This window comes from Cuculus canorus, chromosome 23 (assembly GCF_017976375.1).
Source record: "Cuculus canorus isolate bCucCan1 chromosome 23, bCucCan1.pri, whole genome shotgun sequence".
Taxonomy (NCBI): domain Eukaryota; kingdom Metazoa; phylum Chordata; class Aves; order Cuculiformes; family Cuculidae; genus Cuculus; species Cuculus canorus.
This window is the reverse complement of record NC_071423.1, coordinates 5,590,987-5,614,308: the sequence shown is the minus strand read 5'-3', so window position 1 is coordinate 5,614,308 and position 23,322 is coordinate 5,590,987. Positions and strand designations below refer to the sequence as shown.

The 23,322-nt window shown below is 44.5% G+C and overlaps 1 protein-coding gene across 7 annotated transcripts; it reads left to right on the top strand.

The window, feature by feature from the left end:
* Window positions 1-5,902: 5,902 nt before the first annotated feature.
* On the top strand, window positions 5,903-23,306 carry TTC12 (tetratricopeptide repeat domain 12). Of its 7 annotated transcripts, none has more exons than XM_054087121.1 (21): window positions 5,903-6,023; window positions 6,859-7,010; window positions 7,603-7,633; window positions 7,979-8,056; window positions 8,519-8,640; window positions 9,425-9,484; window positions 10,400-10,471; window positions 10,983-11,043; window positions 11,338-11,526; window positions 12,073-12,142; window positions 12,957-13,045; window positions 13,601-13,769; window positions 14,331-14,423; window positions 14,629-14,692; window positions 15,591-15,725; window positions 16,152-16,250; window positions 16,617-16,685; window positions 17,525-17,626; window positions 18,477-18,576; window positions 20,252-20,477; window positions 21,301-23,306. In XM_054087121.1, exons 4-21 carry the CDS (start codon window positions 7,993-7,995, stop codon window positions 21,374-21,376), a joined length of 1,860 nt encoding a protein of 619 aa, XP_053943096.1. In that variant the 5' UTR covers window positions 5,903-6,023; window positions 6,859-7,010; window positions 7,603-7,633; window positions 7,979-7,992; the 3' UTR covers window positions 21,377-23,306. The 7 variants fall into 7 exon arrangements, 5 of the variants coding, with proteins under 5 accessions (XP_053943096.1, XP_053943094.1, XP_053943095.1 ...); XM_054087119.1 differs by having other exon boundaries at window positions 5,968-6,106; XR_008453435.1 differs by lacking the exon at window positions 21,301-23,306 and having other exon boundaries at window positions 5,968-6,106; window positions 17,889-18,576; window positions 20,252-20,299.
* Window positions 23,307-23,322: the final 16 nt, after the last annotated feature.

The following is a 23,322-nucleotide window of genomic DNA, read 5'->3' as shown; positions in this document are numbered from 1 at the left end:
TTGGGGGCCTTCGATCTTGTTAAAAAAAACAAAAACACAAAAAATGTTTTTACCAAGTGAAACATCGGTTCCACCTTGATTCCCATTCTCACTGGTGTAAATACTGATACTAACTGAGGATTTTGACTTTGCATTCTGTCAAAATACTGTGTTCAAATAAAAATTACAAAACAAAAAGCTCCTGCCTACAGTCTGCTCTTCTTTAGATGCTCTGCGAGGTCCTGTGTGCAGACGGGGATTCCCAGGGTGGTATTTGGGTGAGCTTCATGTGGAGTGAGCAGCCCGGTGCAGCGTGCCCACAGCGCAAGTTTAGCATCTGCCTGAGGCTCTGGGATGTAGGCAAGCTGGTAGCAGCATGGTCCTGGTGCGTGATTCCGGCTGGCACATCTCCGAGTGACCATGGTGCCTTTCTAAACTTGGGATGTGCAGAAAAAAACACCTGGCAGGGTGTGATTCCTCTAATAGACCCTTCCAAAGCATTGAGAGTCACAGATAGGAGTGTTGGTACGGTTTGTTTCCCTGTCCCACCCCAAATTCGTGTCTGCTGCGGATTGAGACACAGCGCAATTACCATAAGGAGGGGCTCCTCCCTTCACCAGCTCTGGAAGGTGTGGGGGGGTGAGTGTTGGCTCTAAAAGGTGTCCTTGACCCTCCCTGAATTGGGTGCCTCAATTTGGTTAATGTGGGATGGAATCTAATTAATTCTGTCCTAAGCATTGATCTCCCAGGACACAGAAAGACATCGAAGAGCTCTGATACGGATCAATCCTTAGGTGCTGGAACTGCTCACAGGAAAAGAAGAAAGTGAATATATCAAGCTAAATAGATGTCACCCCAGGAGAATTCCCTTCTTTCTGTTGCTTCTCCATCACTTTCCCCTCTGTTCTTGATCACTGTTCACGTGGTGCTTTGCAGCGAGACAGTATTTCAGCCAGACTGCTGTGCATGGCCCCCCTTGGGATGGAGACATGGCTGAGATTGAGAAGCTCTGTGAGGACACGCAGGACAGAGGGATTGAAGTGGTTCCCTACGGAGATGACTTGAGAGGCTGACGAGGGAGATCACCTTGCAGGATTGAACAGGTAAGGGGTTACAGGCGGTGCAGGATGGGGGTCTGAGTACGTCCACTCTGTCTCTGCACTTAACTGGGGGATCCTGTCACATGCAGCATGGTTGCTGACTCTCACCATGGACTTGGGAGCATAGGCAGTGTGAACAGCCGTGTTCTCTGTGCTGTATTATTCTTCAAGCTTTTTCTTTTTGCTCCCCCCCGCCCCCAAAAAAAAAATTGTCTGCAAGTGTCAGGTTCTCTGGAGCTAAAAGTCTTCGCCCCTTCTGCCTCCCTGGGAGTCCAGCAGCCTCTCCAGCAGGTTTTACAGAGCCATTCCTTTCCCACAGGACCCTGCACTTGAAGAGCGATAAAATAAAGAATAAAATATAACAATAAAAAGTAATAAAAAAGGAGGTAGCCAGAGACCTGCTGCAAAGTTTCTCTCTAGTCTCTCTTAGACATTGTAGCCAGTTGGCTTCTCATCAGGTAGAAATGATGAATACACAGGATCCAACACAAAACCCAAGGCTGTGCCTCTCGCTTTTTTTACTTAACAAATTAAGAAAATCACTACTGAGCATAATTTGCATCCGAACAGCATCGGGGAGGAGGGGGGGAGTAATACCTTTCCACTTAGCAGTACGAAATGATGCTCTTTCTCCTGTAGTCCTCCCTCAAAGCCGGGTGACCAGAAGAAGTAAACAATGGATCGAAATGCAGCTTCTTGTATGGAGAGAGAAGGGGAAGTGGGGAGGAGCAGAAGTAAAGACCATTTTGATGCAGGTGGAGTAAAGGCAGGATGTACCTGTAGAGATGTTGCATCTTTAAGCCGAAAGGCTCCCCTCCCCACGCCACTGAGGAGCGAGGATCCCAGAGGCAAGAGAAGAGAGCTCAAAGCTGGCAGCAGAGCACGTGTTAGAGGCTGAACCGCAGCAGCCAGAACACCTGACGTGAGGGGAGAGACTGCAGGAATAGCGTGTGTTCCATTTTCCACCCATCCAGAGGGCGTTTGTGCAGATTCACAGCCATCGGAGAGAACCTTTCCAACTGTCCCTACCTTGTTGCCATCAGCTTCTCACAGCAGCTTTGTGGGAGAAGCAGGAACTGAGCCAGTTTCTTTCCAGTTTTTATTCTCTTAGACCTTAAGCTTGGGTTTATTCCCTGGATTTGCTAGGATAACAAACAAAAGCTACATTGCCATCCCAGTGGCATAACTGTTGCCTCGTGAGGATTTTTGATTGAGCCCCATGGACACCAGATTTGAAATATCTTCCTTAGAGGAAAAATCCTACTTTGGGGATGGAGGCGTACATGAGCAAAAGCAGAGCTGCCTTGGAGTGGGAGGAGAGAAGGGAGCTCTTTTGTTTCAGTGTACGAGGGAGGCTGAAAGGGACATTCTGGCAGATCCTGCAGCAAAGGGGCCAGAAGGGACAGAAGATCCTGATCCTGTGGGGTCAGGCAGCTCAGCGCCTGGTTGGCACCCACAGCCCAGGAGGGGGTTTCTTCTCCCAGGTGGAGTGTTGAAAAGCAGGCAGAACATAGCTGCGGTTTGTGACTCCACTGTGAGATTTCTTGTTTCACACTCAGCAGACACCAGAGCAGCCAGGTCTCCCTGGTATCCCACATCTTAGGCAACGCTGCTGATATCAAGAGACCCGCCAGGTCACCCCTGTCTCTCTGTTTCTCTCTGGAGATGGCTGGTTTATAATGTGTCTGGAATTAAAATATCCTGGCAATGCAGCAAAGACTTGGCGATGCTCTGGCTCCCCTTGGTGGCTGACTGCCACGTCCAGTCTTCTGGGTCTGAAAACATGGCCCTAGAGCATCTCCCAAGAGCAGTGGCATGGACCCGTCTGGCTCTTGGAGCCAGGTAAGCCCGTGTCCACGTCCTGATGGGGACAAGCGCTAGTGTGCAGGGAACCTGGATGCAGAGACTGCTTTGAATCACAAGGCTGACACATCCCAGCAGGGCTACGTGATGTAAAGGAAGGTGAGGATACTCTTGTAAGGGCAGCTGGCCCCCTCAGCTTGAAAACGTTGAGACACACATCTCTGGGCCATCACATCAGCCATCCCCTTCGCTTCCCTTCCTGCAGCTTCATCCACACTCGGAGAGACAGCACATATGCAGCTCAGCCGGGCTGGGTAGCTCAGATTTGGCAGCACAGGCAGCGCACAAGCCTGGCTGGCAGGAGCAGGGAGGCTGACTTGGGGACACAGGCAGGAAAAGGCTTGAAATCACAGATTTTCAGCCAGCGGCTGCTTGTGCTGGAGGATGGTGCCACCCTCTGGCTCTCTCACTGGTGACAGGCTGCGCTGCCTCCCTGGCACCAACCACCCTCTGGACCCCTCAACCCACTGGCCTGAGCATCCTTCGAGGGACACCACTCCTTGTCTGACAGCACAGAGGATATAGAAATGGTCACTCTGATCCTGTTAACTGGGGGCAAAGATGTGGCCGGTTTGAATGAGGGTTTAACCCACAGCCGACTCCAGTCTCTCTCCTTTCCAATCAAAGACTGAGAAAGCCCCAGATTTTAGAGGGTGTCTCAAAAAAGTCCAAATCTGGGATAAAAATAATCAGGGCAATGGCTGCTGGAGGGTATGGGTTGTGGGTGAGTGTTTGTTTCTTTCTTTGGGTTCCTTCTCCCAGCTGGCAGCTCTGCTGAACTTCGGTTCAGCCAATCTTCGTATCAACCACAGAAGTCCCCTTCACTGATTTTTTTGCCATTCCTCTCCCCTGTTTAGGAACAGATGACAACTTTGGGCATTAAAACACCCAGACTAAAAGGATCTTGAATGCTTCTTGGTGAAATGAGATGCCTGTGCCTCTGCTATAGACTTCCCTGCTGCTGGCTGCCAGCAGGGCACCGTGCCTCCTCGCTCTGCCAAATCAATACCAGGTGTGCATCGTGATAAAACAACAAGCAGGGGGGAATGGCAGCAGGAGACCTCCCTTCTGGTTTGCATTCCAGCTGTAAAGCAAAGGCCGACGCATTCAGCAGAGGGAAAAGAGAAGCGAACTCAGCTCAGCAATCAGGGAAGCATTTCCCTGACATTTGAAGCCAGATATTAAGTAGAGAAAGCCAGGATGCAGAAAGTTGCTCTTTACCAGCTCCTCTAGGAGCCTCTCTGCTGTGGTATAGACATCTCTGCAGGGTTCACCTGAAAGGCCTTTGGAAAGGGGGCACTCTGTAGCCCCTGGCAGCCAGCCATTCTGCTGCAGCAGGGATATCAGCACTACTCATCATCAAAGGGATTTTATCCAGGAGTAAGAGGGAGGAGGAAAAGAAGTCACCTGCTTAATGCTCCGAAATATATTTCGAATACAAAAGCATGCTTTCTTCCCACAGTAGCACAGCTCTACAAAAGCATTCCAAAGAAACCTGCAGGAGGCAGAGGTAGGAATGCCCTTTCTGCAGGCTGGCCTGTATATCGGGCCAAGGATTTGCTGTTGTCCAAGCTCTGTAGAGTACGAAGTGCAGTCACAGATTCAGGTGTGCAACCTCACTGCAGCACAGCGAGTCACTGTGCAAAGGGTCAGCAAGGTCAGGCAACTGTGGGTCAGCCCACAAAAGCATGTCCTGCCCCGTCCCATCACATTGCCCTGCTCCTTGCTGGGGCCCCTGTGAGGACAAACCTCCCTCAGGCTGCAAAGCGAGGGCTGTACTACACAATGTGCCGTACACGTACAGTACAGCTGTACAAAAGGCAGGTCCTGTCTGACCATTGTGATCTCCTACCACAGGATAATCCCTGGGCTGTACATGGATACAAAGCATGCTACTGACATGGGTCTTCATTTACTGGAATAAAGTAGAGGACTGGGCTATAAGTGTGATGAGGAAAGAGCTTTCACTTGTGTTTTTAGGCCAAACAGCTGCTGTAGTGAGGTATTATAACCAGGTGGTATTAATAAGCCCCCTCCCTCCCAAAGTCAAGATTAATAACTTAAAGGCAACTTTTTTTGCCCTTTGCTTTTCACTCATTAAGAGTTGGGGTTGTTCAGCCTGGAGAAGAGATGGCTCAGAGGAGATCTATAGTGACCTTTCAGTACCTGAACGGGCTACAGGAAAGCTGGGGAGGGGCTGTTCATAAAGGCAACGAGGAGGAGTGGGCATAAACTGGAGAGGGCAGATTTAGACTGGACTGAAGGAGGAATTTCTTCACGATGACAGTGGAAAGACACTGGCCCAGGGTGCCCAGAGCAGTGGTGGCTGCCCCATCCCTGGAGGGGTTCCAGGCCAGGTTGGATGGGGCTCGGAGCCCCTGATCCAGTGGGAGGTGTCCCTGCCCGTGGCAGGGGGTGGGACTGGATGGGCTTTGAGGTCCCTTCCAACCCAAACCATTCCATGATTCTATGATGTGGTGCTTAGGGACACAGCGGTGGGGATGGCAGGGTGAGCTTCGTGGTTATAGTCAATGATCTCAAAGCTCTTTGCAACATGAACGATGCTATGCTGCCACAGGAGGAGGTTTGCTGGGCTGGGAAAAGGGAAGGAAACCAAACTCCCAGCGCTCTGCCCGCCCCCACCATGCTTGAGGGACAGGAAGCCTGTAGAGCAAGAGAAAGACCAGGAGGCTGAACCCAGGAGCAGCTGCATAGACAGAGAACTCCAAACACAGAGGTACCGACACCGCCCCTCCGCGCTGAGGTGCCCACAAAATGGCGGCTGGAGAGGTACCGCCCTTGGCGTGCGAAACCACACCTCTTCATTAGCGCAGCACCGCCCTACGTTAACGTAACACGGCCCAGGTTAACGTAGCACCGCCCCTTCATTACAGAACACCGCCCTACGTCAGCGTAACACCGCCCCTTCTTTTGCGTACACCGCCCTTCGTTTGCGTAACCGCGCCTCCATTCCTTTGCGTAGGCCCGTTGCCTTTACATAGCGCCGCTCCAAAACGTCAGGTTAACAGCGTAGCCGGCGGGCGTGGTCGCCATGGCGACGCGTGGCTGCGCTACTTCCGGGTGCGCGTTCCGCCCGGCCATGCTGGGGGATCGGGGGCAGGAGCGCGATTTCCAGCGGTTCCTCCGGCGGGTGGACGATATCAGTGAGCGGGGCAGGGGAGGGGGGGCGAAGGGAGCCGAGGACAGACGGACAGATAGATAGATAGATAGATAGACAGATAGATAGACAGATAGATAGACAGACCCACCCACCCGTGTTCCTTGGGCAGGGCCCGAAAGGGGAGGAAGGGGAAAACGGATGGATGGAAAGGGTTGGGGAAGAGAATTCCTCTGTGTGTGTATGTGTCCCGTTCTGGGTTTCATAGAATTAAGGAATGGTTTGGGTGGGAAGGGACCTCAAAGCCCATCCAGTTCCACCCCTGCCATGGGCAGGGACACCTCCCACTGGATCAGGGGCTCCAAGCCCCATCCAACCTGGCCTGGAACCGCTCCAGGGATGGGGCAGCCACCACTGCTCTGGGCAGTCTCTGGCTTTTCAAGTCAAAGCCATTCCCCTCGTCCTATCCAGCTTTCCTGGAACCCCTCTCGGTGCTGGAAGCTGCTCTAAGGTCTCCCCGCAGCCTTCTCTTCTCCAGGCTGTATACCCCCAGCTCTCTCAGCCTGTCCTCGCACAGGAGATGCTCCAGCCCTCCGATCAGCTCCGTGGCCCTTGTTTTATTTTAAGTCTCCTGCGAGCTCTTGAAAAGGAGATAAAGTTGTATTTGTAAATACAAAATGTTTGCAAAGTCCACCCTGGTCACCAGTACCCTCAGAAGTGCTTGGTGTCAGGGGCACAGCTGTGCTGCTAGTTCTCCAGGGTCGCTCACAGTTATATGTGGTTTTTGAACATTTTTAGCCAATTTACTGCAAGGCTTGAACTCCACTGACCCAGCCATCAAGGAACAAACGATCACTGAGGCAGAGAAGAGGCTCTGCGATGAAGAAACAAGTGAGGAAGAAGAGAGCAAGACAACAGTGAACAGAACAGTCATCAACACACGGGCTTCTGTAAGGGCTTTTCCCCCTTTCAGCTAAAGCTGTATGCAGCTTAGGTCTTTTAAATGACCCTAATTTACGTTCCTTTCCCAGGAGATAAAATTTTGAACAGTAGTTACACATTTATTCTGAATCTGACTTTATTTTTATGCTAGTTATGTTTTTGGGAGGCTATTCATGCTGTATTGTCTTTAAGGCTGCTAGTAACACGGGATACGTCTGTTGGATTTATCCACTTTGGCTGCAAGTTCTGCAGTGCTGTAACTTGTAGCTCTCACGAGTGATTCAGGAACTTGCAGAGACTTGTGTACCTTCAGTTAATTTTGCTCGTTAACTTTGTTAGCCTTTGCTTCCTGCAGTAAAGTTCAGATTTCAGTGACCTGCCTTGTTAAAGATACGAATGGAAGCTTCTGGCTAAGGTCAATTTTAAGTCCTTACTCTTTTCTTTGTTTAAGTATCAGTTTAATATGCCAAATATGCACTAATCTGGGTATTTTACAGACCCTGTAGCTTTGATCAGCTTAACCAAGTGTTCCTTTGCTGTTGTGAGGTTTACTGAAGTGTCTGTCCCCGTACACGCATGTGCTGTGTTTCTCTTTTTCAGGACACGGCAAACGCAGAGGCAGTGGATGCAGGTAGGACAGTGCTGTGCTCCCTCCAGTATTTAACATCCCTGCAATCTGCTTTAGCAGTTAGATGGAGTAGGGATTGCTGTAACTTCATGCAATACCGAATTCCACTCCTGCCAAAATCAAAGCCTCTAGTTGCTTTGAGGCAAGTGTGCAAAGCATGATCTTTATTTGTGGAAGCTTGTCATGCAAGTTCCAGTTTAAACATTGAAATGTCATCTTAATACTTTATTTGTAGAGAAATGACTCAGAAATACCTTAGAAATTACTTTTTTCTCATCTGTAGATTGATTTTAATGAAGCTTTTTATTTTTTAATAACCCAAATACCACCGACACCCTTGGCACAAAGATGGCTTTCTGGCAATGTTGGAAAAGGATGCAAAAGAACGAGCTGAACGAAGGAAGAGGAATGAACAGTTAGCTAATGGTAATTGCTGAAGGCTTTTCTAGCTAATGCCTGCTACCTGGCAGGAACTGGGTTGATTGAGAGGCTACTCTGTTATTACTGTTCTTGTCCACAGTGCTTTGGTTGTCCGAGACCAATGCTCATCTGCAGCGTTGACATGAAGGATTACATACGTCACTGGATTGTTGCAAGCTGGTTGTCTCCATACTCTCCTCTTTATGATAAGGGCTTGGGGTGGAGGGAGTTTGAGTGTTTCAGAGCTGGGCTGGGCAAGGATAAATGCTGAGTTTTCCCTCTGAAAGAGGAATTCAATTGAATATTCATGTGTGCTGAATAGCTGAGAGCTCCCTTGCACGTAACGGCTAATGAAGAGGATTGTAGTGGGATCTTGATTATTCCAACAGGAGAATGTGGCCTCTAGTTCCTCAGTCGCTATTTGGGGAAGCAAAACCCAAATGTTTTTAACGCATGTGTGTTTTGCAGCCCTGAAAGAGAAGGGAAATGATGCCTTCAGGAAAGGAGACTATGTCGGAGCCATTCAGAGATACACTGAAGGTTTGGAAAAACTGAAGGATAAGCAGGAACTTTACACCAACAGAGCGCAGGTCAGCATGTGGAAATGAGCCACCACTGCGCTAGTCTTAGTGTTACTTTGCCAGAACCTAATAACGATTGTTCTGCTAAGTGAAGGTTGTAGAAAGTGATGTATGCTGCATTACAGAGGGACTTAAAAAGGAGAGCAATCAAATTTTCTTGGTTGTCCTCCACTACAAGGAATTGATGAGTTGTGCTTTGCTGCCATATTATCAACAGTAAATTTTTACTGTGACTAGAAGTTAGCAGCAAGGCATTGCACATTGAAGGCTTTAATCTTTACAGACTTAATGATAGAGTTGCACGGAGATCACTGCAGGTGTAGATGCTTCCCTACTGATTGATGTCTGAATCCTTTAGACTTTAGTTCAGTTGTGGGCAGTCCTTCCTGAGGGAGTGTCTGTATCCCTCCTCTTGGATGAGGCACAGGTGAATCCTTGCTCCTCCAGAATAACTGGGGAAAAATCATTCAAGTCCATAATTTGATTAAATGTGCTGATTCTTTTATGGGATCACTTTTATAACTGTTTTATGATAGCTTTTGCTTTGCATTCTCTACTTGCGTTGGTTAATCCATGTCTGTTATTCAGTTTTGTTTTAATAAATTTATTCTACATTACAAACTCCAAGGAGCTGGAAGGCGAGTTGAGAAACAGCTGGTAATTATCCTCTGAAATTAATGACTGGGCAAATAGACTAATTATTTTTTTCTTTATTAGCTATTGTTTGTACAACAGTCCGTGGGAGTTGTGTGAAGTATTCTCACTCGTCTGCCTGAACTCTGCTTCATTTCAGGCCTATCTGAAGATGCACGAGTATGAAAAAGCCATTGGTGACTGTGAATGGGCTTTAAAGGTAACTTCAGGATTCTGGCTTTTATGATCAGATGCTCCTGGAAGGCAGGTTTGGGTGGAAACGATGATGTGTAGACAACTGGCTAATGGAAATATAAGAATGTGGTGGTAGCGCACAGATTCCTGCGTCCTGATTTACTTGGAACAGTATAAAGCAGTTAATATTCAAGTGCTGCCTGTGTTCAGAGCTTGCCTAGCTCTTAAGAGCTTGTAATTTAAAAGTTTGTTAGAAGTGATAATAAGCTATTAACTGTACATATTGTTGCAGGGCATCTTTCCAAGAAAGGGAAAAGGGACTCTTACAGCTCACAAAGAACAGATCTGGTGGAAAGGCGAACATTATATAAAACCCCATAGAGCTGGATCCTCATTCAGTTGTGTTACATCAGTGATGCCAGTGACTGCGATTAACCGTTAGTGATATTGGCAGCATCATTGCAAGAAATCAATGCTTTTGACATGTCATTGAACTGGAAAAGATCACCTAATCTGTTGGTGTTGAGCTCAATGTTTCCTCAATTGTTTTTGTGCACAGCTAATGAAAATTAGTCCTTAATTCATTCCTGGCAGAACTAATCAAAGACACGTGGAAATCCTGTTTGTTATCACAGTCTGTGCCTGTAGAGCTGTTACCTAATGGCATGAGAGCCTGCTTGTATTGCCTGAAGTCCAGTTTTCTGGGAAGGATATTGGCCCCAGCTGCTTTCTACCTTTAATCAGACCAAAGCTTGTGGTTTTTTGCATAGGGAAGAAGTGTTGGTACCTGGAGGTAATAATCCAGCTTTAGATGGTACGAGTACCCTCTTCTGTGCTCACAGTGATTTTGGGCAGCTGTGACTATTAATCAGAAGATTAGAGATAATATATTAATTTTAAAGTTTCTAAACACGTTATTAATAATTCCTTTTTTATACAGTGCAATAGAAAATGCATTAAAGCCTATTTTCTGATGGGGAAAGCTCACGTGGCACTGAAGCACTACGGTGAGGTAAGTTGAGCAAATCTTGTGACCATGCGATGATGTTTCCTTTGGCTTTTGTTGTGATGTTTTGGGTGAGGGGGAGAAATTTGGCATCTTAAGAGTTGGACAGATGAAAATATGTTGAACGTTTAGGCTCGAGTAAAGTTTTCTGTGCTTTGAAAAGTAATAATTTTAAAATCAAGTCTTCTTTCCATATCTCAATAAAACAGCCATATTCTGTACTTCAGTACACACCAAGTGTAGGAGGGCACTTCTGTGCAGCTGTGTCAGTTTGTGCTCTAATCAGCTTCAGAGGAATGAGGGCATGTTCTGTCCAACGTACAGGGTTTGTCTGGTAGGGATTTGTTAGCTCTGAGCTATCACCACCTGGACAGCAAACTTTAGTGTGGGGCTGTGATGCTCCAGTCTAGACTGGGTGAGTGTTTGGGGAGCCTGTAAGGACTGTGTATGTGATATAACATTTATCATTTTCCCATTTTTATCTTAAACTAAGAGCCTCTTTCTTTTCTCTGTTCAGTCCAGGCAGTGTTATGAGAAGATCTTACAAATTGATCCCCAGAAGGAAGGCCTCTTTAAAGGTAAGAAATAGAAAATTTTACTTTTTTCCCTTGTTTTCTGATCAAAAACGTTGTTCTGCTCTTCAGAACTTTTGATGTAGTCTCTTCATGACGCTTTTGTTTCTGATTACTTCTTTAAGCTCCGTTTCGCTCACCGGGGTTGTGGATCACTCCACATCTGTCTTGAAAGTGCGCTCTCTGTTATGGAGTCCACTTCATTTTTCACTTAAAACTTGGTTATAGCAAAACATTTAACATTTAACAAAACATTTAACATTTAACAAAGCCATGCTTTGTTTCCTTTTGATTTCCAAGACTGTATGAATGAGGTAAACATGGAGGAAGAAAGAATGAAAGATGAAGAGAGCGCGATGAAGGAGGTTCAGTCAGGAAAACTTACTGCTCTGTCCATAAAAGAGCTGCTGCAGAGACTTGGCAGGCCTGACCAGAATATCCTTTGCTACACAGGAGGAATCCGACTTCTGACTGGAGCTGTGAGAGATCGTAAGTGTTTGACACAAATGTTGTTGATCTTGGGACCTGTAAATGTCCCTTCCAACCCAAAATATTCTACCATTTTATGATTTAAAAGATAATAAAATCAGCAGTACTTCAAGATTTATGCCCAGTAGATACTTAAATATATTTTCTTATAACTAGAGCGATGTTGTAGCCAAGCTGTTAAAAGTTCTTGCAGATTTGGGTCTCTTGAGAGCAGTTTTATTTGTTTTCATTGTAATTAGCTGTTAAAGCAATTGGTTTGCAAAGCCAGTCTTATGTTTCAGTCTTCCTAAAAGGCCTTTAGCTAGCAGTCAGTTCTTTCCAGTACCAGGCATGAATCAGAGCAATATTCAGCTGCAGAGCTGCTTCTACTTCAAGTAGCATTCTTGGAGTTTTTCTCCTCTTCTAACAATGTTCTTTCTCTGAAGCTGTTGAATCAGTGACCTTGTCTTTTAACACTGTGTTGTAGAAGGGCAGGAGTCTGCCCTCACTCGGAGACGTTAGCCAGGTGGCTCAAAGAGCTGATTTGTTTATCTCCGACTTTTTCAGGCACTGAGCAAACTTTATTTAGAACAAACAATGGATTCAGTATCCTCAATGACAACGAGATTGTAAGACGGTAAGAGCTCTCCAAAGGAAAGCAGTAGGGTGTTACAGCATGAGGAAATGGAAATATTGCTATCAAGAAACACAATCGCCTCTTGAAACGCAGATGAAATTATCAAAAGATACTGTAATAACAGATTTTAGTGTCTGAATGGACTGACTTATATCTGACTCTTACACAAACAGTGCTCTCTTAGTCGCAGTGAACAGAATTAAGCAATTTTTGCTCCTCTCTCCTATTTCTGTACAGTTATCTTGTCTCTCCTGGTGACAGCAGGTCTGTGAAGAAAAAAAAATGTAATGTAAAAGAACGTCTGCAAGCACTTATTTACCTCAAGCATACCTCTCTGGACTCCCTGGGGCTATTAATTGCCACCAATAAATATTTGGCCATATAGCTCTCTAATCCTGTAATCGAGGAAGAGGACCGTCTCTGGGGACCTGTATATTTTCTTAGCTGCTATTATATTGTGTTTTGGTAATCGAGAAAAAAATCTAAAGTTTATTTCTATTGACTTATTAGCTCTGTAGAAGGGATCTCTTGTCTGAATGTATATTTGAGTCACGATCAGATGATGGAGACAAGCAACATACGCAGAAGATGCAGTTTGAAAATTTTGTGTGACTATGTTGGTCCTGAACGGTGTGATCTGGTTCAAGAGGGCAGGAGAGAGCTGTTCTTTAAGGTTGTTAAACCTCTTGGGGCTGCAACACAGAGACCTCTTTATGGTTCATCAGTATTTTGGGTGTTGGCTGCAAACAGACTTAAGAGCTGAAGCGTGTTCAAATTGCTTAGCTCTTTTTATGAGCTTATATTTCTAATTTAGGAGCTTCTGTGCAGAGAGAAAAAACACTGCTGAAGTGGATCTGTGTGTTTCTCTTCTTCACCTTTGGCAAGCTGTCTGCGCTGGGAATGGTAAGACTCTGTAATCAACATTAATCTTCGTTAACGGACTGTTAAGATGGCACTTACTGTGTCTGAAATTATCGTTTGGCTTGAACATCACTTTCCCAGAGCACTTTGGGCCTTGACCTTATTGTAAATTAAGCTTTACAGGTCAGATGCAAGCACTGGGGGTACAATGCTAGCAGCAACCACAATTTTGGTGGTTCTGTGCATCAGGAGATGAAATATCTAGTCTATTTCTGTGCTGTATGCATTTTAAATCCACTGAAGCGGGTGTAAAGTAAATTCCCTGTGATTATCGCTGTTCTTTAGATAATAACACTTGTATAATTTTGTCTTTTTTAGGTAGTTATACCAGCAAAAAGCAGAGGTTTATAGAAGTGTTGCTAGGGGAGGGTGAATTCTTTTGGCGAGAGGAACACGTCAGAGTGAATGAGCAAATTAGTGGATGAAACAAAGACATTAAACCTGTTAAATCATCATGTAGGAAAAAAATTATAAGAGTAACGGGGATGCCGTTGTGTGTGACATTGCTCTTAAGTCTTTCCTTCTTTTTTTTTTCAGAAGTAAACCAGCAGATTCTATTGACCCACCTTGATATGAACACACAGCTGCTACAACTGCTTTCTTCTGATGTATCAGAGGTCCAAAAGGAGACGTTGGCTCTCATCTCTCTTTTCACAGAGAATGAGAATGTGAGGAGGCTGCTGGTCAGGCACCAGGACCTGACCAGGTAATCAACACTACTATACCTCAAAAAAATTTCCTTGATGTTGAGATGTTCAAAACTCATTCTGTGGCGCCAAGGTGACAGGCTTTCTGAAACAAACTGGACTTGAGACTTTTGTCATTGAGGGACAGGCTTGGTTTAGCAAAAGTAGAACTTAGGTGTTGGGAGAACTTCAGTAAACTTGGTATCTGAAGATGTCTGTGAAACTGAGTAGAAAGGGATCTTGGTCCTGACTGTTGCGTTCTACTTTTCTGTCCCAGAGGTGTTTGCCAGCAGCAAAGGAGCTTGTCTTCAGTTGTCTGTGTAACTTCCATGCTGATGAGATGTTGTAATGCTGCCAGAAACTGGTACATGTATTAAAATCACTGTACTTGTGAAAGAGGGACAATACTGGGAGAACCTTGTGCCAAAATATTGCTCGAATAACTGAGGTGACTGTGTTTGGAGGACCTGAGCACAAAGGAGTTTAAGATCATAAGTTGTGTTGGTGCACTTAAAATGCAATTTTGATCCTTAATGATAAGACCCAAGCTGGCTGACTTTTTTGTTGTGTTTTTATAACAGATGGCTGCAGATTTTGATGGCATTTGTCAACAACACTGATGCCAGGGCGAGCAGTGCCATAAGCATACTATGGGATTTAACTCAAGAGGAAAGGTAACTTGCATTTCCTCATTCACTTTTATAAAGTTGTGCTCTGAAGTGTACCAGATCAGCTGGTGGCAGAGGCTGTTGGCTGCCTTTGCAGTTAGGGTATGTTTCTGACTGTTTGCTCTGTGTTTATGTTGCTGTTGTGTTGCTTTTATCTGTGATTTGTCTAAAGCTTTGTGTCCAAACATGGCTTTCCTTTATCCCCCAACAGGTTCAGAACCCAGTGTCGTGCCCTGCTTTCCACAGGTGTTTTTCCTTTATTTGCCCAGTTATGGGTATGAAAGATCTCAGTTTCTATAATTCTGTTTTCCTTTTATGTAACATGTCATAGGACTGCTTTTTGCCATTTTACTTCCAGGTGGTCCAAGACAGAACCCCTCTGTGATAGAACTATGGTAGTTAGTATCCTTAGTTCCGTGGGTGTGAGGAATCCAGTCTTGCCATCTGCTTTCCTCAGGAAAATGTTCTCAGTCTCTAGTACTTAATGCTTGGTTTCCACACATTACTAGTTTTGTATTCAGTGAAAACTTGTTTGCAGATTCCCACTGGTAATCTGTCAGGCTGGGATTTCACCTGCAGCTTGGTGTTACGCTCCTCTTAGGGAGGGACTTTAATCTACTGTCAGCAGCTGTTTATAGCTTGGAATAGTGACTTCTGTTTCAAATCTTAGAGATCAGGGTGAAGAGATGACATTAGGTCACAAGGTAAAGATATTTAGTGGTTCAGATCCCTTTCATGTTTATCGTTTATTTAAACTATGGATTTACAGTACTGTTGGCACAGAAACCTGCCCTCGGGAAGAGGGGAGATGATAAAGACGACTTGTTCTGTTGCAGAAAGCCAGAGGAAAGTAAAATACCTGCATTTCTACCTTGCTGGAATTACTGCTGCAGCAGAGGCTGCTCTGTTCTGTGACCTAAGTACGGGGTAGCAGGAGATATTCCCAGTCTGAGGTTAGGGACCATAAAATCCAGTCGCTTTTTCCAAGACTTAAAACATCTTTGGGAGATACATTGTAAAAGTGAGGGTGGTTTGTAAGCTTTGGGCAGTTGGGATTTAACATGGGGATTTAAATGTGATTCTGGAATCTCATTTTCCATTTCCAGAGGAATTGGAAAAAGTATTTGTTGTTTCCTTGTAATTTATGCTTAATTGTTACTCCACTCTTTTCAGACCTCTGTCAAGCTGGTGAACCAGACAGCGCTTGCCCGTTGCATTGGCATCATGGGGAACCTGTGCGCAGACGTCGTCATTCGAGCGTGGATGGCAGAGTGCAGAGAGTGCTGGCAAGCGTGTGTAAAGCTTGTGGTAAAGAAACTTGATGGCTTCCAAGAACAGCCCTATCTCCTGTGCAGACAGCACATTTGTCTGCCTCCTAATAGCTCTGAACCCTTGACTGAGACCTTTCAAATCTGGTAGTTGCATAAAGGTCTCAAAGCAGTCTGCTGTTAACAAAAGTTGTGGGTCGGTAAACGGATGGAAGAGGGTGAGTGATTTCTTATTACAAATGTCCCCTTTTAGGGCAGGGATACAGTGTGAACTCAGAAAGTATAGAATTCAGAGGGTAGTAAAGGATCCTGTTAACTGCCTGAACATCAGAAACCTGGAGTGTGCAGCTTTAGATACCAAAGTGATACAAACACCAGAATGAATTGGTATCAAACCATGACTGTATGAGGAAGTGTGTATTCTGAATTGCTGTACTGATTGCGCTCTTCTCTCCTTTGTACGCAGGACATGTGTTCTGTCAGCACGCCCAAATACCAGGAGAGTTTATTTGCATTGCTGGGCCTAATGATGAACTTACTCCTTGAATCAAATGTGATCATCCAGGTATACCAGATCTCGAAATGTTCTTTGACAGAGTCCTTCATATAAGGACCTTATGTCCTCATATAAGGACTTCCTTGGAGATTTGCAGGTGCTTGAGCAGAGTATCATCCTCCCCACTGTAAATGGGCCTGATGCCGGGATATTCTTAAATGCTTGGACATGCCAAAATTATTTAAAAATAAAGATTCCATCAGGAAGGAAGAATTTCTTGTGTTATACCTGCCTGCTCAGGTGTCAGTAACTTCCTGCTGTGTGCCCTGATCTCTGTTGGATTCTTTGTTGTAGCATACTTTGCTGTTAATCCATTTCTGCTCTAACACTTCCCAGTAACTGGCTGGAGCTGAGTTTTTCCCATTGTTGTTTCAGGACTTTGCTGTGGACATAAGTGGCCGATGCATGTCTCTCCTCAGGGATAAGGATGGAAGGATTGTGACTGTAAGTGGGATACCTGTGGGCTTACGAGGGATTGTATTAGCTGACTTGAACATTTCGGTGCAAACTGCTGCCCTGTGCAAGGCTGTACATTAGCCTTTGAAGCCTAAAACATTTATCATGTTTAGTGGTGAAGCATTGAAGAGACTGCCCAGTGCAGTGGTGGAGTCTCCTTCCCTGGAGGTGTCCAAAAACCATGTAGACGTGGCACTTGGGGACATGGTTTAGCAGGCACAGTGGAGTTGCGTTGATGGTTGGACTGGATCAGCTAAGAGGTCTTTTCCAGCCTCAATGACTCTAAGATTCTATAATTATCAGTAGTAAAGAAATAATATACCACTTGTATTATTCGGTTTTTGTTGTTTGCAAGAGATTCTCGATGTTCACTTGAGTATACTTCATAGACGCTTTTAGAAATCATTTCATCCTTAGGATGGTTTCATATGAAACTCTTTAAGAAGAATCAATCTGGAAGCAAAGGAGCAGGAATAATTTGGGTGTTTAGCAGCTGTTTCTTTTTACAATTCTTGTGTGTGAATCATACCTAGGAGGTTTTGTGCTCCTATTAATGGAGTGTAACTCCCACAGGGAACGGTAACTCAAAGCAAATGTGTAGGAGCAGATGTGGACTTGGAGTCAGTTCACCTCTCAGAACTCACAGGAATTGTTCTGATCTGTTTTAATTGACTCAATACTGGCAGTGCTGGGCTGGTTTCTACTAAGAATTTTCTTCAATATATAGACATACAGGGAGTTGCCTGTTTATTCCTTAAAGTTGTTGGGACAAAGGAACATGTTTGGTTTGGGTGTTTTTTATCCTCTTGTGCTGTTTTCTAATCAAGAGAGCCATTGGAGTGCTCAGTCGCATCCTACCAGCATCCTCCTCAGCAGTAGATGAAGTGGTGAAAGGAGGGGTGGTGAAGAAAATGATTGAATTCTTGAAGGTAAATTAATTTAACAGCCTTCACATAATTTCTGCTTGTATTGTCCCATAAGAAAACCAATGTTGCCCCTGTGTTTAGTCTCCTTTCCTTAGGAGAAAGACCTGTACAGTCACTCCGGCTGCATACATCTGCATCTGTGTTGTTCTTTATAAGTTTGTGTTGTTCTCTCAAGTTTAATTTTAAGTTAAGTAAGCAGTTTGGAGACCAGACTCCTTCTGCAGTCTGGTCTGTACCCTGCATGTCTGTTTTCCTTCTGAGCCAGCTGCCTGTGCACAGCTCTAATTGCAGAGGCCTGCGAATTCAAGAATCCACTACTGCAGGCCCACTCTGGGGATTAAAGCTTAAAACTGGTGTGATGGAATGCAGACCCTGAAAAAGAACAGAACGCTTTCCACTGATGGTCAGTGATTGCTCAGTCAAGCTTGGGAGCAGTTTATCCCTGTGTCTGTTACTCTGTAGACGCTGTTTTGCTGTGTACCTGCGTATCCGTGCAGCTTGATGTAGATTCTACAGATTTGCTATGATGCAGATAAAACTAGCTTAAAAAAAGGTTCTGGTGCTCAACACGGCTCCGGTAACTGGCAAAGATCAGAGGAGCTGATGCTTTGAAAGGAATTGGTCTGCGGAGATTCAGGGAATTGTGTATATTCATTGCTGGCAGGAAAGAGATGGCTCTTGTGTCATCTTTGGCCTGTGTTAGCCTTGATCTGTACTCTGAAAAGGCCTTAATTCCTTAGGCATAAGAAACACCCAACTGTCTCCGTGGTACCTAAGCTAGTCTATAACCTTGAGAAAGTTGGGGTATGAACTGTGTGTTTGTTAGTGTGTGTTTTATTCTAATCACCTGTAGGCTGGAGATGAAGTCATATCCAATTATGCTATAAAGACCCTTTCCATCTGCACCAGAAGCAGTAGACAAGCTCAGGAAGATCTAGTGAAGTCAGATAAAAGTAAGTGACAGCTTCACTAACCAGAGATCGAATGCAGAAATGTAATCTTGGTATCATCTGGTTACTTTCTTCCCTCCTAGGACTGAACTGAATACTGGTTTTTGTTCTTTCAAAACTTTAGCCATGTTCTCTGAGTAGTGCGCCCTTTTACCTCATGAAATAGCGTTTAATGAGCCTTAGCACTGTGTGTGGATGGAAATAGGTGGTGCCAGATAATGAGCCTGAGATGAAGAAACTGCACTTCACTCCAGTAAAATAAAATATATATATTTTGGAAAAAGTCCTAGTCAACCAAATGAGTTGGGTTGCATTTGCTGAAGTTAGTGGCTAAAATAAGAAACTTCATTTACACTTTTGATTTCCAGAAGTTGAGGCTGTTTATAGTTTCCTTCAATTTATGAGTGGATATCTGGCCTGGTAATAAAAGGAAGTGGGTGTGAAAACAGGGTTGTGATATCAGACCAGGTACCTTACGGGGGGAGTTGAGTATGTTTGCTCTAGTCATGTGGTGTAACACTACTTAGACTGCTTTAAAATCCAGCTTCAATTAATGCTAATGTAACTACAGCAGAGAATACTTGTGTTTTATCTAAATTGTTGAACCTGTCAAGAAACTGTCAGCTCATGTAGTTCCACCTGAACCCTAAGGATTTCCAGTCGTTACAAGCCTCAGAGCATCATCTTTCTTTTGTACACCCCATATTAGTTTCACTGTCATCTGTAGATGAAGCTTTCATTTCCTCAAATTAACAATAACACTTTGCTCTCATTCTTTCTACCAAAACTCCAGGTATTAATCCTGTGAAAAGTCACTCTCTATTTTTGTCATCTCTGTTTGCCAGCAGGTGCCAGCAAGAGCTGTACAACTGTTGCAAGCGTAGAGGAAATGCTCTGCTGCTGTACTTTAGTATAGGTTCCAAGAGTAGAGGAGCTCAGCTGCTTTGTTAGCTAAGGATGTATATAAAGCTTTATGTTTCTTTTTTCAGCTGTTCTTTCCACAATAGCATTTCTGCCCTAACCCACGTAGCTGGGTGGTGTAGGTGCTGTATTCTGCGCTTGCCCTGCCTGTAGGGTGGGCTGAGAGGCCAGCACAAGGTCCCACAAGCAGCAAAGAAAACGCATTTGGCTTCAGAGTAATGTTAAACAAATGCAGAAACACAGGTTGTGTGCTAGAGAACCTCTTAGAGTCCAGCTTCAGGATCAGGAAAGCTGGGGTGGAACGGTTTTAAGCCAAAAGAGGGGAGATTGAGATGAGATCTTAGGAAGAAATGCTTTCCTGTGAGGGTGGGGAGGCCCTGGCCCAGGTTGCCCAGAGCAGAGGTGGCTGCCCCATCCCTGGAGGGGTTCAAGGATGAGTTTGAGCCCCCTGATCCAGTGGGAGGTGTCCCTGCCCATGGCAGGGAGTTTGGAAGTGGATGGGCTTTAAGCTCTCTTCCAACCCAGACCATTCTTTGATTCAGTTTTGTGAGAAACATCTAGGCAGGTGAAGCTGAGATGACAGCTGGGATCCTGAACCTTGCTGTGAAATTCCCCTGTTCCTCCAGGTTTGCTAGAAAAATGCCCCACGTGGAACAGCGCTTACTCTCTAGGAGTTTAGGTACAGACAGGAGTAAATATCCATGCTATGCAAACAAGTCTGTGTGCATTCTGTACAATTAATCTCTCTTTCTCCCAGGATTCAGTGTGCTGCTGAAGCTCTTGGAGTCTGAGAATGAGATGATAGTGGGAAATACTGCTTTCTGCCTTGGCCAGTGCCTTGCAGTTCCTGGAGCAGCGACATCCTTACTAGATTCCAACGTTGTGATGATGTTGTTGAAACATGCCGGAGGTGATGCCACAAGAACTTCGGTGCAGGAGAATGCAGCAATTGCTCTGGGAAAGCTTTGCGTCGCAGAACCAAGGTATTATTAACGAGGCTGTTGTTGCCCTGCACTGTCTGATTGTTATTGGGTGATAATTGAAAAACTGGCCAGTGTAAATCTACTCTGTTTGTATAGGAAGCAGGTGCAATGCAAATCAGTTTGTGTAAATACTCCATGAAATCTGTTGCTCTTCCTCCAAGTAGAATTCCCTCTTGTGGTACTGCTTCAAGGAGCTCATTTTGCATTGCTTTCTGGTGCTACCTGTGTTGGAAGAATGGGAGAAGGAGGAGTGATGTTATAAGTCTATAGAGGTCAGAGCAATAATGAGAGCAACACCAAAATATAATTGTCACCAAAAAAGGTCTGCTGCTGTCTGCTGAGAGTTTGCAGAGCTGCAGGCTGTCAGCTGGAACTTGAGCTGCATTCCACACAGAGGAACTGCGTTCAATTTGTTAATGTCCATCCTGAATCACTGCAGAACGTGAGGGGTAATGCCTAGGTTCCAAAAGTCTAAGTACCTTCCTTGTGCTGGAGATCCCAAATGGGCGATAAAGTATCTGCTGGGATTTGCAAAACCCTGCAGATATATACAAGGGAAACACCTTATTTTCGTAATTTTGTTATTTTGAAATGTTACCTATTTGAACAATTGTCAAATGTTACTTAGAACTTTCATTTTCCTTTTTCAATAGTTCAATAGTAATTGAGAAACTTTCTCCTGCTACGTCAGGAGGAATTTATTGAATGTAGCAGTGAACATCCTTGAGAATTTGGCTGCGGGGTATTGCAGAGCAGTAGAAGTTTGACTCTTTTTATTGTTAGTTATCTCGTTCCCCTAGCAGCTTTTCTGTTGTCTTTTCAGGCATATTTTCCAGCTGAGGGAACTCAATGGCCTCGCTATCCTGAACTCCTCTCTGAAATACGTACATAACATCTGAAGTCTTCGTGACAACTTCGAAACTTGCTGTTGCTATCCCTTGCTGTTGAGTATTTCTTTCTTTAATAAAACTAAAAGCCCATCAACTTTTCAATCCCTCTTCAAAGCATTTGCTGCAGAAGCCGATGAAACAAGATCAATATAAGAACTAGGGGAAAGCAGTTAACTTATTATCTAGACTAGCAACTAAAATAACAGCTTGTATTAAACTTGTTTGCTTTAATAAATGATGTTGCCCTTTCTTACTGGCACATTCTTTGGTTAATAATTGACCAATGGCTCATCTAATCAGCTTTCCGGTTTGGGTGCAGTACCTGGTGTGTTAGGAGAAAATAGAAATAAATGATGTGACTTGGAAGAATCCTTTCCCTGCCAGGTGCTGTCCTTTGGTGGTTCAATTATGATGCAGTATTGCATATGCAATATCAGCTTCTGCTTAGCTTAAACCTTGAACCTCTTGCTTATGTACTTCCCTGTCTCGGTCTCAGTTTAGCTAAGTACTCAGTCTTAGTGATAACTTATTACAGTGAGGTTTGTGTGAATCATAATTCATATTTATTCTGTTTTTTATTAGCATTACACTTAACTATCTTTGTAAATTTAATGGGGTCCCTTTTGTCCTTTAGTTTTGTATGGAGTAAAGACAGTGGTAGATGACCTTCCTGATCCTGATGTACTTTCTCAGAGCCTCTTGTGTTTGTCTCTAATGCTGTTTCCAATTGTTCATTTTTAAACAATAACACAAATGGCACATCCGTTTAGAGTCTGCGTTTTCTGGAGAGGTCAAATATGAATTACTACTAATGGCAAATATAATTTGAAAAAAAGGCAGTAATTAATTGCTTTTACCTTTTCTCTGCTCTTCTGAAAAGGACAGTTTAAAATGTAGGGACAAGAAACTGTTTCAGAGTCTGCTGTCTAGACCTTTCTCTTTACAAAGAGCTATTGTACTGCTGGTGGAGGTCTGTCAGATTTAGCAATTCTCTTCACGAATAAATATATGTATGTAGACACAAATCCATATTAAAAGCTTGAGGCACTTAGACAAGGCAAGGACTTTGGCCATAAATACAATACTTCTTTCTGCCTCTGTTTTGAAGACTGAAACCAAACGAATGTATTACATGTCGAGGAAGAAGCCCAGGCCAGTGGTGTTTGACTTAAAAAGGGCTGTTCGCTTTGCCTCCTTGACACCTGTGGGTGTCTATTCTGTATGGAACCCTGTCCCCTCAGAACAGTGGCTGACAAATTATGTATCATCTTTTCAAAATAGCAGCTGAATCATCTTCCCCCTTCAGGAGAGGGAAGTTCTCTTGTACCTGTTTTTTTTCTCCCCTCGCAGTGAAAAGCATACAGTCGATAATCTTGTTGTCTCTTTTTTAAGCTCCTACTGTTAACTTACGCCCTCCTAGACAAATACATAACAGATCCTGTGTCTAGCATTCAAGGCCACATAAGCACCCCATTCTCAACCTGACAAACACCAGGCACTGTTTTAGGGACAAGAAGTTATTGAATCTTATGTGTAGCGAGGTGGGATGTCAGAGGGGAACAGTAGGTGTCACCAGAAAATTACAGGAGAGTTGAAATCATCTCAAAAGCTTTAAAGCTAAAGATTTTTCTTGGTTTTGAAGCTGGGTTTTGGTTAATGGAACATTTCCCATCCTAGTTGCTATTATCCCCTGAAGAATGTGGTGATCAGCTAAGAGAGTTGCTTCTAACTTCCTTCTGCAAAAGGTGATTGAGAACTGATTTGTCTGCTTAAAAAGAAATAGTACTGCAGAATTTTCACATGCACACCAGGTTATGAGCAGAACTGGTGCTGTTTGGGGATGGAAAGTGGACCTGAGCAATCAAACAGTTAGAGAAAGGGCACTGAGCTTCTACAAGCTATAGTCCCATGAGGAGAACAAAGAACATTCCTAGCTGGGAATCGCCATGGGTTTA